This window comes from Zonotrichia leucophrys, chromosome 7, assembly GCF_028769735.1.
Source record: "Zonotrichia leucophrys gambelii isolate GWCS_2022_RI chromosome 7, RI_Zleu_2.0, whole genome shotgun sequence".
Classification (NCBI taxonomy): Eukaryota; Metazoa; Chordata; class Aves; order Passeriformes; family Passerellidae; genus Zonotrichia; species Zonotrichia leucophrys.
In genome coordinates this window covers 23032796-23048505 of record NC_088177.1, presented here as the reverse complement: position 1 = coordinate 23048505, position 15710 = coordinate 23032796, and the positions used below count along the sequence as shown (strand labels likewise).

At 38.4% G+C, this 15710-nt stretch overlaps 1 protein-coding gene across 9 annotated transcripts in view; it reads left to right on the top strand.

The window, feature by feature from the left end:
- The window catches only part of OSBPL6 (oxysterol binding protein like 6), a 106647-nt gene that overhangs the window by 34891 nt on the left and 56046 nt on the right, over positions 1-15710 (top strand). For all 9 annotated transcript variants that reach the window (XR_010441125.1, XR_010441124.1, XM_064719006.1 and 6 more), the window contains exon 2: positions 6413-6650. Coding sequence is in view for 7 of the 9 variants with exons in the window: in XM_064719006.1 (XP_064575076.1) it covers positions 6549-6650 (102 nt within the window). In the remaining 2 variants the exon portion in view is untranslated. The remainder of the gene's footprint in view (positions 1-6412; positions 6651-15710) is intronic.

Genomic DNA, 15710 nt, shown 5'->3' with positions numbered 1-15710 from the left:
TCTTTAGACATGATCTTAAAGATATTTCCAACCTAAATGTTTCTGTGATCATGGAAATTGAAAACTGTGCTAAGTGCAGGAGTTTGGTCTATATCAGAGCTCCTTTCCAGGGCAATGCTGCATGGGACTCATTTCCTAGCTAACAGGCAGGATCTAGAGCCTCTTGAATAAGGGATAGAGAATGATTTGTGGCAGTATTTAGGTGCTGTGAGCGTTGCTGTATATAATATCAGATTGAGACTTTGCATATGCCAGTGTTGTTATGAATGTCTGAGAATAGACATGTACATTTGTTATCCAAACCTTCAGTAGGCAGTTCTTCAGAATACCTGAAAAGAGCAATGGTAATAGTCATATGAATTCTAATATCTTCTACCTTAAAAATCATTTAGTACTATCTAGATTTCCTATTTTTCCTGCAACACCTCATTTATTTCAACTTACAAATACTGGACCTCAAAATAAATAATGAGTGTCTCCCTTAGATTGAGTGTTGTTTTGCTATCTTTTAATCAGTTATTTTAAATTCACTGCTCAGAGGTCTGCAAACGAAACTTAAAATGAATTGATGAAAACCTTTTCTTAAGAAGTTAATACTTTGCTAAGTAATGTGGCTGATTCTCAAATAGTGTATGTAGAGGGATTAGTTCTCTTGTTTGTTAAAAAAGAAAAACAAACTGCTTATTTCCCACAAGTGGTCTATTAAATCATCACATCATTGCTACTGCATTGAGAAGTTTTATTTCCATTCTATTTTTGTGTTTGCAGCATTAATGTACTGTAACAAGGGCAGGTTATGATTTTCCTGCATGGAAAGTCAGCAGTGAAGAGGGAGAGAGGCAGTTGTATATTGCTCACTGTGTGAGAACAAAGGTTGGCCTTCAGGGAGTGCTCAAATACTGAATGACTGTGTGACACAGCACCACACAAAATCTCTTCCTTCCCAAGTGAAAAGCAGCCCCTGATCAGTTTGAATGTTTTCCTTGAATGAATGCCAGTGACAGTTGTATACTTACGTCTCATTTATGTCTAAAGATTCATCTCTGTGCTCTAAATTGTCTTCTCAAATTACTCCACTATCACAAGAGATATTAAACACTGAAGTATTCTGGGCACTCTTGTAGAAAAGACTCAATCAGAGTGAGGAGCAACATAACATTAATCACAGAAGTCTGTTATTTGAGTTCAGACTTCATTTTGAGTTACTGATTGAAAACTTTAATTTATCTTTCATATGACATGCATTTATTTAGCACTCTGGATTGATACAGTTTACATATCTGTACTTTTTCATCATTTCTGCTAATAGCTTTTTCACAAACCACTCTGCAGTTGGTGCAGTGGTACAGGCTTGGTGGAACATTTTCAGATTATGGGACAAGACAGAGATTTCCTATTTGGTGTCACTGGACTTGCCATACAGTGATGACTTGTAAAGCATGATAGCCAAACATTCCTACCTTTAATTTGCTTATACTCAATTCCACATGCTGCTTTTCTGCTCTGGATCACCCAGTTGTGCAGTTTATACAGCTTGTGTTTCCAAGTCTTTGCCCAGTTTACTTCCTGGTGCACTGTCTCATGTCATTCAAATTTTTTTTTCTCCCCAGTAAAAATAACCTTTCTTCATTTCATTACTCCCCTCTCCCTTTTGTTTTTTAAATTCTAGCAAGTGGCAAAAAAATACTGAATTTTAAAATGAAATTTCAAATAATGACAATCTGTGCAACCTCAGATACAATGTAGTTGGTTCATTGAAGAAAATGACTAGTAATGAATTTTTATACAGAGATTCAGTGTCTCCTTCAGTGTTTCGGCTTTACTAAGCAGTTCAATATACAAAATTCCATGAAATACTTTAAAAGATGTAAATCAAGCATTGTAACCCAAGACAAAAGGCGATGAGAAATAGCTAAGCAGGTTTCAGTGATTCCTTATTTTTCAAGGTATTTAGTAATATTAATATAAAAATAATCACACTACACAGCTTGGTACTGGATTGGTCATTATTTTAATGCATTTGAAATAATTTTGTTTCATATGATAGACAGCAGGACTTTGGGTTTAGCAAAATATCTCTAGTGTAAAAATCAGTGGTTTCCAATATGAAAAATAAAGTGTCATTTTCCTTTGTTCATTTAGACAGAGAAAGACAGTAATCCCTTGAGGACAGAAAAGAAGAATGAAGGTTTTTTTAGATCTGTTTAGTGCTTGATTTAAGATGCCGGGGGGGGGTGGGGGGAAGTATCAAACCACACCACTAATGAACTGAGAATAAATGAGATTTTAAAAAAACTGTATAGGGAAAAATATTCAGATCTTAGTTGAAGTAGAGAAAGGATGAAGAATGGGGAATCTGTAGCTTTTTGACTCCCATCACCTTACATAACAAATAAGTAAAGAACTTTAAAAAACAATGTACTGCAGAACCAGTTGATAATTGCCATGTTTTAAATTTTCCAAATTAGTTGAGATGCCAACAAAAGAAAGTTGAGGACAAAACTCTCAACTGGGCCACTGAAACTTCTGAATGGCTAAAATCTCTCTGCAGTGTTTGCTTTTTGCGTTGTAGGCCGTCTGTCTCTTCTTGTGTGCTGGAAGCAGTGAATGATCCCTGCCCTGGGAACTCATGGCAAAGCAACTTCCAAGCAGGCCAATGCCCTGTGACATTTTCTGGTCCTGAACTGACAGGTGGTTCAGAGCAGCTCATGGGTGATTTAACTGGGGTGTGCAAAATGCAGCCTACAAGTTGATATTACTTGGATATGCAGCAATTAATAACCAACACCCACTGCTGTTACCCTTGCCTCTGCCATTATTCTTTTTCTGATTGATTCTCGATGAAATTGATTAAAGTACTTCCATGTAGAGAATACAGTTGCTGTGAAGTAAAGGGATAATAAAATTTGCCTTATACTTGTCAGGAAACAGTATCAGAACAAATGCATGATTACCAGGAGGAGGTCATCCCCACTCACCCAAAACTCATCATCATAGTATTGGAATGCGTTTTTAGATTTTCTGTTACTCTCTAGACACCTACTGCCATGTTCGGGGCTTCTGTTCCCATTGAAATCAACAGCAAAATTGCCAGTGACTGATGGAAAAACGCTGTTAAAAATGTTTCAAAAGCATCATTTTCATTTTGGCAAACTCAATTTGTTGGCCAAAAATTAGATTTCTAATTGCTTGCTTCAATCATAGTTAGAGAGACTGGCATCTCTTTATGTCAGTTCCACTAGATTTATTCCTTCTAACATGCTCTAAAAAAGATCTATTGCTCAAATTTTAAGCAAAAATTGGAAGATAGACCCTTAGCAATATAGAAAGACTCCAAATTCAGTGTTCAAGAACAATAAGAAAGAGCTCTGTTCTAAGTTTTGCTAATTTGCATAATATTATTTATTTTACTGTGCTTACAAGTCATGTTTTCTCAAATATTTCAGTTGTCTTTTTTTGATTTTTAACCCTGAACTGTTTCTTAATCAGAAGTTTCTATGTGTAAGTAATAGTGGTTTAGTATTGAAGCTATTTTTGCTGTGAAATAGGGCAAGAAGAAATGTTTACTTCTTTTCTTTTATTTTTGAAGGGGAGCAGATAAGGCCTGGCGTTCGGAAGATCTCGTGATGTTACGGGAAGACAGGGCCCCTGCCCCTTAGATAAGAAAATTAACATAGGAATGTAGCCCACCAAACTGGATTCCGGTAACTTTCCACTTGCCCAGGTAACTTTCCATCCTCTACTAACCATAGATGGTAAAGACAGACCCCCACCTGACGTAGAAGCCCCCTAGACTATAAAACCCCACGAGAAGAGAGAATAAAGGCCTTTGATCCTCCACCATATTGGTGTCCGCGTGTTTCTTAGGCCCGAGTGACCCTGGAGAATGGGTCACCGTGCTGTCTCCTGAAACCAGGCCGCCTGCCTTGTATCAGAAGGCAACATGAGTCACCGTGCTGTCTCCTGAAACCAGGCCGCCTGCCTTGTATCAGAAGGCAACATGGGGGTGGTTTAGTATTTTTGGCTTTTTTTTTTTTGTTTTGTTGTGGTCACAAGTCAGTGGGGTTTGAACAAGTTGCTGGTTAGGTTCAGCTTTTAGTGCTTGGAGACCACAACAGAACCAGTGTGGAGCTTGGCTCAGGTGTAAGCCACTACTTTTATTTAATACCTTTCAAAAGAAAAAGCCCATACTCGACAGAATCCCAAACTTGGCAGCTATTTACAGAACAGTTTTTCTTGGTACTGCTTGCTAGCATTGTGGTTGCTTCTTACAACAGCATTTACTGCTTCAAGAGCCTTCAGAACACACTTGAAGTGCCAGACCACTGTCCTTCTGTGCTATTACTAAATATAAATTTTTCCACTTGAGTCAACTGAGTGAAGATCAGATGTTTTAAAAAGGGTTTGATTTTTATTTGCCCAAAGGCTACTCTGCTAAAAAAAATTCAGTGACCTCATAGCTGAAAGTGACTGCAGATTTCCTATTAAATAACTGCACAGCTCTGTGAACTAGGATTATATTTTTGTTCTAATTTTTTTAATTTCATTTTTGATTTAAATGAAAATTGCATAGACCTTGAGCTATCCCTGTTGGTACACCTCTTTGACTGAAATTTCCCCAATGCATTTGTAGGATATGAATATGCTGTTAAACTAGACCAGCAGTCCCTTGGTATGCTAGGATAAAAGGAAAAGCCTTTCTTTGGATTCATCTTCATTAGGTTTTCCCTCTGAAGTTCTGAAACAAATGTGCTGTGCAGCTTGTTTCTTTCTTCCTGCAAATTCTAGTCTTGTTGTAGCTGCCTTTGGCATAACCAATCTTCTTAGTCTTCTTCTAGCAGGAACTTGTCATCCTGAAAAACCACAGAATTCACCAAGATGTTCAGGGAATGTGGGCAACCTTTGCTGTTGGAACAGCCATGTCCTCCCACTCATGTTACTGGGATGCTGTGTGGCCTCTGTGGGTAATATCTGGGTTTGTAATTCTATGGGAGACTCCTTGATGGAGATTGAAACTCATTCATAAGATATGGATGATATTCATACTTGCAACTTACTGGTAACTAGTAAACTGAAGTCATTCTACTCTCCCTTAGTACAGCAAACATAAAAGGTTTTGAGTAATCACAGATCTTGGCTCCAGCAGGAGCATTTTTCTTAGGGTGCAGTATTCAGAAGCTGGGGACAGTATGTAAATCATTATTTAGCTGCCTCTGTGTGGGTATCTGGGCTCAGGATGATACTCCTCCATGGTTATCTCTTATGTCTGGAGAAGCTAGAGCTTTGTCTTCACTATGGCATCATTTCTTAACTGTGCAGTCATGTCTGAGTGTTAATGTATGTTTGTCCTGGTCTGATTTAACATGGTGCAGGGCAGCACCTTTCTCCACACCCCTCTGCAGCTAGCTGTGCTGTGCTGACCCTTTGTGTGCTGTCAGCACAGTGAATGTGGAAGGGCACTATTTCAAAATTAGGAGGGCAGTGGAGAAGATATGTCATCTGCCTGAAGCTAACATCTCATTCAGGGAACAATTTTATCCAAGGTTAATGGAAGATCAGACTCTGTATCAGGCAGCTGAAGCAAAATCACGGTGATCTGTTAAACGTGGAGAAGGGTAGCTCCGTTCCTGAACTGTCATGGTGTACCTGCAATATTTTGATAGGGTTTGACAGGTAGTGTTTGACAATTTATTGACACAAATGTCCTCTGTGCTGCTCTAAGTGTCTGTTTTTCTGTTTGTGGGTGGAAATAAAAGGTTTGGGTGGAGAGAAGTGAGAGAAATTTCCTGCTATTTGTAAAGCAGTGGTGTACCAGCAGTGGCTGAGTAAACAGGAAAGGGTACACCCCCTGCACTGGGGTGGGTGAGCCCTGGCCACAGCCACACACTCCCCCTGCCTCGGTGAAGCCTTGCATCCTGCAGGTGAGGGCACCCCTTTGAGACAGGCACCTGCTTTTTAAAATACGTGCAGAGTTCTTGATCTAACTGCAGGATTTTTACAAGGTACTGATTATAATGGGGTGTTCAGTGGTATCTCTGCTATAGGGAAGGGAAGTCCCAAGGAGTTACTTGATAGTGTCATGATATTGTGCAGGATAATACCCCCTTATCAAGGGTTTGTAAACTTTGCCTGAGAATTGCTGTAAATTACTTAAGCCTTTCCTTAGGGGTTTTTAAAATAATACCACTTTAAACACTTCTGGTTGTTATTTTTAAATAATACCACTTCTGCATTCTCTTCTGTGAGAACGCAGAACAATGCATTTGTATTTGTGCTGGGTAGTTGTTGGGAAGAGGAGTAAAAGACTGGGAGATGTGTTGGATTAAATAGTTAACAGATTTCTTTGCTGCAGAGCTGCTTTGGAGCGAGGGGATGCTCATCCATTCTTTCTCTCCCATTTTTCTTTATTAAGGTGGAGTTCAGCTGAGACTGACTTCCTGTTTGGCTGTCCTTAAACTGTGAAACAGAAGGATGCAGAAGACTATCCCCTGCATTTTTGCCCATGAGCGATAAGAGCACAAGACCATCAATACAATTCTGCTGCAAAGATGAGTTCAGAGGAGAAGAGTATATCTCCAGCTCACAAAACATCCACTCCATCACATAGAAGTGCCTCCTCCTCATCATCGTCTCAGAGAGACAGGAGGCAGGTAAGGAAATACACCAGTTGTTGGTACCATCTGGTGGGATGATAGATTTATTCCTGTAATGTGGCTGTTCTTGTTAGCTCTAGATTTGCTTGCTTATAGCATTGGATGATAGCGCTACAGCCAGAAATTGTTGATTTTTTAAATTTAATTTTTTCATTTCCTAAAGTGGCTTGGAAAAGATTGAGAAGCAGCATGGGCACTAGTGTACAGCATTGGAACAGGAAGTATATAATCTCATGGACAAGTAGGAAACATGCTCTGGAGTCTTTTGGGAAGTGGTTTCTTTGGCAGCATGAGCCTGCAGTTGCTTAGTCGTCCTGTGTCATCTGTGAATATCACTTTTTGTAAATCCAACAACAGAGATACATTATTGTTTTAGAAAGTAGAAATTCAGTTTAAATACCAAATATTGTTCATCCTTTCTGTAAGCGCCTAACATATTAAATACTATAAATAATAAAAAATATTAAATTAAATTAATCAGTGTTAATTTGTTTCACTACAAATTAACACTGATTTATACTTCATAGAGTACTAATCCAGTTGTGAGAAACTTCCATTTTTAAGAGACTCTTGTTTGTGTTGATACAGTTCTCTAGGATCTCTTTGAGATTAAGACTGTATTAATTCCCCTCATGACAACTTGAGCTTTCCTGTGGGTTTTTTTTTGAGGGCTGGGTGTACAGTGTGGCCGTGTGATTGGTGGTAGCACTTCAGAAAATATCAGAGCTGTGTATTAGATTTCAGATAAGTTCTTACACATATATTTTATAAATGCAAAGGTTGATACAGAAAAATTGGTTTAGAACAGAAACATATTTTAAAAGTGTGATCCATGAAAGAGGCAAATAATTTTAAAAAGTTCAAATAAAAATCATTGGCTTAGCAATATTTTCCCAGCTACTTGTATGGCAGCTCTGATACTATTTTCTCAGCTGCTGCTGAAGAAGTTTCTTCCCTTACCTTTTAAGAAAATTTTGAAACTCAAGAGTTTTTAATGAAAACTGTAAAATTTACAGGTTTGAATGTAGGTAGTCTCACCACAGGGTACTTTTTAAACGTTAAATTAGGAGAAGAATTCTGATGTATTCTCAATAACAGGCAGGAAATGTATGTGCATTTTTTTAATAATTTCCATTGCTTAAGAAGGTCCAAAAAGTATTTTCTCACAGGTGATAAATATTTTCCCTTTTGCAGTGTATAGAACTTTGGATAGCTGTAGTTAGTTAAGTCTTGGTTAGGGTATAACCTTATAATTTTTCATTAGTTCCATCTGGAGCAAGGATTTTGATATTATTTGTTTAAAGCATCTGTGTATTTTATCGCCCACATTTAAGCCCAAAGAAGGTAAATGCAAGACTAGCAGGAGCTGCTGGTCTCAGCTAAGAGCATATTCTCTGAGTTTTCTTTGTAATTAGTTTGACCCAACTATGCAATTAGGAATAAAAAAAAAAAAAGCCAAACCAAAAACCTCTTGTGAATATACTTTACCATAAATCTAATGGCTACTACATCTGTTACCATAGCAACAGTACAGCGCAAGGTATACCTGTCATCATAATGAAATGGATGCTTAAATTTAGTCCATATTTGATCACGGAAATGTGAAGCATGATTTTAAAATAATGCTGCAAAGGTTGATGGTGTGATGCATCCAGAGGATCCCATAAAGTGTGATGATGCTTAATGAGTACTTAGGCATGTAAATGTGGACTAGAAGGGCTACTCTGAGGCATTTGTTTTTTGCCTCAGTTCTCTCAGTGTTAAAGCAAGAGAATGAATGGGTGAGCAATTTCTCCTGCAGAAAGAAACGGAGCTGCAGCAGAAATGGACTGCAGTGGTGCTGTACCCAGGGCAAGGAGCATGCACACTTCCTCTCTGCATGTACACACAGTAAAACATCCATTTCATCCCACCACCCACTGTAACAACTGTATTTTAAACTTCTTTCCTTGCTTATAGTATTGTTTTTATATATATTGGTTTTTATGTATATTGGTTTTCATTGCCCTTTTGCCCAAACACAGTGATGGCTAGGGGTTAGGGGATTTTGGTTCAGGGGCTGTTGGATTTTACTTTGAAAAGGCTTTAAAACTCTGTCTTGCTGCTTCCTTGGACTCTTCAGAGCAGCTAGTGGAAAAGCACCCTTCCTAAATTGGTAATATAAATGAATATGGAAAGTGATGTGACTGGATGAAGTGCCAATGTAGCTTTTATTGTTATATGTGAGGATAACACTGGATATTTCTGGATGGTTAATGACTGAAACCTTCTCATCATATAATTCTTGTCAAAGTTAGACCAGCAATTAAGGAACAGTTTCTCAATAAATTATGGTACAGGAGGCTGAATGAGTATGAACATGACTATGATAAATCACTTTAGGGAGAGTGGAAAGTGTCATGCTGTATATAATGCTGGCATTTTAATGTACCTGTTTTATGTGTACAATATACATCACCTAAGAGAATTAGCAGTCAGCAAAAGCTTTGACATTGCTAATTTGCAGGCTCAATGACTAATAATAAGGCCAACAATAACTAAAAAAACTGATTTCAGATTTTTCTTATTAATTTTCATTAAAGTGTGTTTAATTTGGATGATTAGATGGTAGAAGACCCAGAAAGGACCTGTTTTGTTTAACCCCTGAGTTGGACAGGGTGCAAGGCAGTTGTGATACCCTTGATAAGGAGTACTTCAGAAGGGAGAAGCAAGATTTCCTGCTGTGGAACTGTTGCAGAGTATGAAATCTGTCACTTCCACTGTGAATAAGAGTTTTGTACAAAAGGTAGCTTAAAAAGTTAAATTCTGATAGCCTTTTTGTGGGTCATATTGGCAAGGTAGATTCTTGTGTTTCATCCCTGAGGAAACTCTGAAAACTCTGGCTATATATTGCTGCACAGCAACATGGAGGAAAACTAGCAACTCTTAGAAGTACAGCTGACTATGATAAAATCATATGATGGATATTCAGTTTTATAGGTGTAAGTTCTTTATGAACATTCCGTATTTTATTTATTGACTAAGTATGCAGCTCATGAGGCAGACTGTAATACATTATATATTCTCTGCAATGTGTGGGTTGTAATATTGTGCTGAGAAGAAAGAAGTAAATACATCATAGGGTTAATAATGTGCAGTTTGGCAAATTGGAGCCTGACCTCAGACTACTAAACTGAGGGAGTGATACAGAAGGAGAACAATAATATTGAAACTGTGAACAGTTGACTTTTCTGACCATCACCTAAAGGCTAGCTAATACATAATGTAAAAATGGATATAGCAATGTTTTCTATTTTAAGTGTGAGTTCTCTTCTAATGTCTTAAATTTCCTTTTGGCCTTCTATGGGGGAGATCACCATTCTCTCACTGTTTTTGTGTTTTTCTTTACCAGTTTGCTTTTTCAACAAATCCTTGGTTCTTTTCCTACACAGCAATCTCGAAAGAAGAAAAGCTTTTAGTCCTATTGCATTTAACCTTGTGTTGTCACCTCTCCACCTGGAGAGATTTCATATTTCAAACAACTGTTGTCTTGTAGCCGTATGTAAAGAGTGAAAGGTGGGAGCTTTGAAGGAAGAGAAAAAAGATTTTCCAGAGCAGAGATCTGCTTTTCAGGTTTTAATATGGCTTGTTGTTTGTTTTGTTTTTTTTTCCCTTCTGCACAAACAGTATTGACTGTTTAGAAGGGGTGTACCCAAGGGATTCACAAAGGACTGAGTTTGGGCTGAAAATGTTTACCTGGCCATGAAATTTAAAAGCAGAGCTTGTTTCCAAGGCTCTGGTCTTGCCTAAAGGTCTGCACTGGAAAATGCCTACTTAGGTTTTTGCAACCACTGTATTTTAATTGTCAAAGTGGTCTCCTGAAAGTGGTATTTCCTAAGGTGGGTATCAGCATTTTGGAGATGCTTAGACAGTGCTGCTCATGCAAGATTGCAATGTGGCATAACCTAATGTATTCCATGTGGAAGAGACATCTGAGCACATTTATGTACCTTTTATTCTGAAAGTGGGCAGCAGCCTACATGCTTGCTCATGGCTGTCAGCCTGATGTGACATCTGGGAAAAATATTCTTGTTGGTTACCTGTGATTTCCACTTGTTCCTGTCTCTCTGTGACTTCAAAAAGAGAAAGGCAAGGCTGGACAGTCTGGTAGACACAGTACAGACCTGAGAACGTGCAGCCATACTCCTAGCTTTGCTCTGTAGCGCAGCATAGACTTTTAGAAGCCTTTTTATTTTGCAGTAGTTTGTGAGGATTATTTTAATAATAAGTATTAATCTTTCTGAGAGTTTCAAACTAAAGAGGCTACTAAATGCCAAGTGCTGTTGTTACAGTGATGTAATTCTCTTTTGCTCGCTTTCCTAATTAACTCTCTTTGCATAAAACTGTTAAAGCAGGATTACAGCAGGAAGTGTTGAGTACTTTAAAGGCAACAACTCACTGGAGCAAGCAAATGTTCTGAGGGAGCCAAAGAATGAAATGGCAAAATTGTTAACAAAAACATGCAATTATTCTTTAAATTGATTAGTTGCTGCTGCTCTACAACATTTTTTTCCTGTGCCCTTGGTAGAGTGTGAAAATTTTCCTTAGGTTTGGAAGGTAGTGGGTCTTACTTCAGTGCCTGACAAAATGTCTGAACCAGTGTAACTTTTCAAGCTGTTAAATATTCATGTGAATGTTATGTTACGTTCAGTGCCATAGCACCTTTTAAAAATGAAATCATAAATTTCAGACCGGTAAGATTTTTATCATTTCAATGATAAGATTGATGAGTGAGCTAGACTATACACAATCAGAAGCTGGCTGAACTTAGACAGTGAAGCTCTCTGGAGTACAGGTTTGTCTGGGGATGGGATAGGAACCCCTGGAAGTGATAGTGGGAGGAAATAGGCACAGGTTGATCCCAGGGGTGAGGCAGACCCCCAGGTACTGATGCTGATGGGTGAGACATTGTGCAGTGCTGGGAATCCTTGTGGGAAGGTGCATTGGAAGGATGAGACTGTGCAGTGCTGGGAATCCTTGTGGGAAGGCTGCTGGCATGCAGTGGCAGAGCACGTGCCCGGGATCCCAGCAGAGCTGGGTGCATCAGGCTGGCTCTGTGTGTGTGTGAAGGTAGCCTGCAGGCACACAGCAGATGTCCTTCATGTTGTGCCTGTCTTTCTGCCTGGAATTTACCTGAGAGCTAGACAGCAAACAGAAGAAATACATCTGTCCATGTGCTCCTGCCTTTGGTGGTACTACAGTGGTGTAGAGACAAGATCCAGAGCACAGACCTGGAGATTAATAGATGGAGATGCTGCCTCTTCTTAAGAAAGACTTGGCCTTAAAGCTTTGAAGAAATAAAATGGTCTGGAGCAGTCAAGGAGAGGCAGTGATAGCATTCATACCAGGCTGTCCCAGGGGGCTCAGTGTACACGTTCTCTGAGCTTCATAAACACTGCTACCTCAGTTATCCTACCTCTAGGAGTGCTTTACAGATTGCATGGAGTATGCTGAAGTTCAGATGTTGGCTATGAAGAAAGATTTATTTTTTAAAAATATGTCAGTTTGATTAGAAATGGTGCCTGTAGCTATCTTCTGTTACAAAACCAGGGAAATTGCTCTCATAAAAGCTTAATTACCCATGCAAATTATGACAGATAATTTAAGGTGGTGTTTCCAGAACATGGTCACTTTTGCATTCCTCTTGTCTCATTTTTTTCCCACATGCATACATGTCCTACATAAGCATGTCTCACTTTCCTTCAGAATACAAAAACTCAAAGTGCAGCACACACACACGAATCTGGAAGGAAAAAGTGCAACTCTTCTGAAGTGTCATTTGGGATTTCTGGGAAACAAATGGGGGAGAAGAAAGAGAAGCATGATTGTATTTTCATTTCTTCAGTGGAGAGGAGAAGCACAAGGGTGAAGAGGGAGGGTGATGGCAGGGATGATATGGAGGCTTCTGTTTTCCAGGCAGTCGTGTGTGATTGGGATTATCCACATGCAAAATATACAAATCTATTAGACAGATAACTATGTGCCTTAGTAATGCTGTTTGCTGTTTTGACATTCTCTGTTCCTGTTTTTATTAAATACTTTACCCTGAAATTGAAAATGAAATTAATACATAAAAAACTTTTTTCCCGTAGTAGAATAATATTTCATGTAAAAAAAAAAATAGGATTAAAAGTTTTTCGGCCTCTCTTTTTCCTATCTCCTCTATATTTATACTGTGTAAATTGAAGTTTAAAGGCTATTGAGACAGGATAAGTAGGTAACTTGCAGAAAGAAGAGAGAGAGTCACACGAAGAAAGGTCTTTCTTCTTCTGAACCTATGCACTTTTAAAAGTGAGGTCCAGCTTCTTCATTCATCATTTGTGTTAACATTGACTCAATTTCATGTCTATAATGTTTTTATTCATGAAAAAACGTAACACGTCAAGGAATTATTTTCTTTTGTGTACATAATTTTGTTTTCCTCCCTTTTTTCTTTTAAACGTTATCAGCATCATTAAAATGAAGTGGTAGCCTAAGGCTATTTAACAAAATATCAAGCCTTTTAATTGTGATCATTCAATAATCATAATAAAAGTTTTGTATCTTTAGCTGAAATTTGAATTCTGTCAGACACTGTAAATTTATCTGTTTGTGCTATCTTAAGATAGGTGCAAAGGGAGAAGATTGTCATTAACACTCAGGCTGGGACTTCGCAGCTGTTCCAAACCCTTGTTCTAGCCAAAGAAAGGTTGCTGGTACAATGATAGATAGCGCTTTTCTGCTTTATCCAGTTGTGCTAATGATTCCCTCCAAGAAGCTCTTCATGAGAGCAAGAGCTTATTTGTCTTCAGAATTTGTCAAAAAGTACCTTGAAAAGCAAAGCCTTCCTTGCTGCTAGAGCCTTAAAAGCATTGACATGAAGTACAATCCAAAGCTGGAAAGGGCTGACAGAGAGCTCCTGAACTAACAAATCCTTGACATTTCTGTTGCACAAGAAGGGTTTACTTTGCATATCCCAGGAAAGAAGTAGGCATACATACCTGGATATTATCCATATGCTACAGAACTGCATCTTATATAGACTTATCTTTCACTAAAAAGGTTACAAAGAGAAAATGTTACTCTTAAGTACATTTCTATTCAAGATGAACATGTCTTACAAGAAGAAAAAAAATGCTAACTGTGTGTGCTATTCACAAAGTATTGCTAAACTCCTTTGTCAGTTAGTTGATGCTGAGATTGCTGAAAACAGCTATGGAAAAATGCCAATAGAAGAGACTGAGGATAAGAATAGGACCATGACTGCTTTACAATAATTAAAAAACTGTGCTAGAAGATAAAAAGGAGATACACATTGATGAGATATGGTTGTTTTGCTTTGCACTCACTCTTCTCTCACAATTGTATTGAGGTATCTGTCTTTCTTCCAACATTAGCAGGAGGGAAGCCAGAGCTGGCTAAGAAGCATCCTAAGAGAAAAGCAAGTTTCAAGGTTATTCCCTTTGCAAGTAATATTGCAGATTAACTTGGCATGTGTCACAGCTTGTTGAAAAGGTAGTTAAAACTGGCATGTATGGAGTCAAATCTGTGTCTGCCTTACTACTTTTGCTGTGTTTCAGATAACTAGAAAATCGTGTGGTTTTAATTGAGAGGAAGTGATTAAACATTGCCCTTCATACTAAATGGAATTCAAGTAAGAGTGCAGTTTTGTTAGGTTGCAAAAAGAATTCCAGTAGCAAATAATAAAAGATGCTCTAGTTAGTACTTTGAACTGAAAAAAACAAGACAAAAATCCCAGACAGAAAAGCTCTATTTTGAATCGCTGTTGTAGGACAGTGTATGTATAGGCCCCACAGTTACGGGTGTTGGAGACTGCTAGAATGCTGTGAGCAGGCAAAATGATCCATCAGATCTTTTTCATGAATAACTGTTAACCACATGTTGTGCACATTTCTTAACTACAGAGAGTCAGTGTCAAATGTAAGTGATGAAATCCTTACCAGTTCATCTTTTTCTTGGAAATTAATAAATAAAAAATTATAGAGACGTCTTTGCATTAAATATAATTCATTCCATTAAGTAAATAAGAGTGAAGCAGAAGGGAGAGGCATGCGTGTCAGACTTGTCATTCACTGGATTTTCTGTCTCCACTTACTCAAAATTGATTTTCTTTCCTTACCTTTCCTGTGAAAACAGTTGAATATCTTTTGTTTTAATGGGAAGTTGAATTCAGTAAAGTAAATTAGGGTCTCCACCCTCTGGTCTGATGGAGACCAACCCTACTGGTGGAATGGGGAGGAGAAGCAGAGGAAAGAAACGGGAAAACCTGTCCTGGCCATGCCCCTGCCAGCTCCTCCTGTACCTCCTCACTGGCAGAGTATGGACTCTGGAAAGTCCTTGATTTAGGGTAAGAGCTGCTCAGCAACAGCCAAAACATCACTGTGCCTTCAACGTTGTTCTCATACTGAACACAAAACGCAGCACTATACCAGCTACTTGGAAGAAAATGAGCTCTGTCCCAGCCAAAACCAGGATAATGAGCTGTATGAGTCATTAAACTCCAAAGTGAGAAAAGAAGTTGGCAATATATGTGGAAGGATATTGTAAAATATGTTTTCCATTCTTGTCTTCCAGAGAAGATGAGAATATGGTTCAACATCATAGTGCTATTTTATTTTTTCCATCAATTTCTTTCCTCCTCATTTGGGGAAAAAAAAATGCAGGGTGGAACAAGCATTTGTGTTCCCCATATGCTGGCTTGCTAGGGATATTTTGAGAAAAATGTGTGCCACCTATGTAATGTATGTGTGGATAATCATAAGGATGAAGGATTGTAGTTAGGATGAAGATGTTGCAATGTAATTACATAGTAATTGGAGTTAAACTTGTAATTATGTTGAATTGGTTTTCTAGAGCACACAGAATATGCTGGTGCTGGTGTTTTCCTCCAAGAGAAACCAGCTATGGTGTGGTGATCCTGAAATATGAGGGGAATCTGGAATGCAGCAATGCCGACGTTGATTTTGCCTGTCTGTATTTTTAGGAGAGGAGTAAGAGTATAATGTTGATTGATGTGCC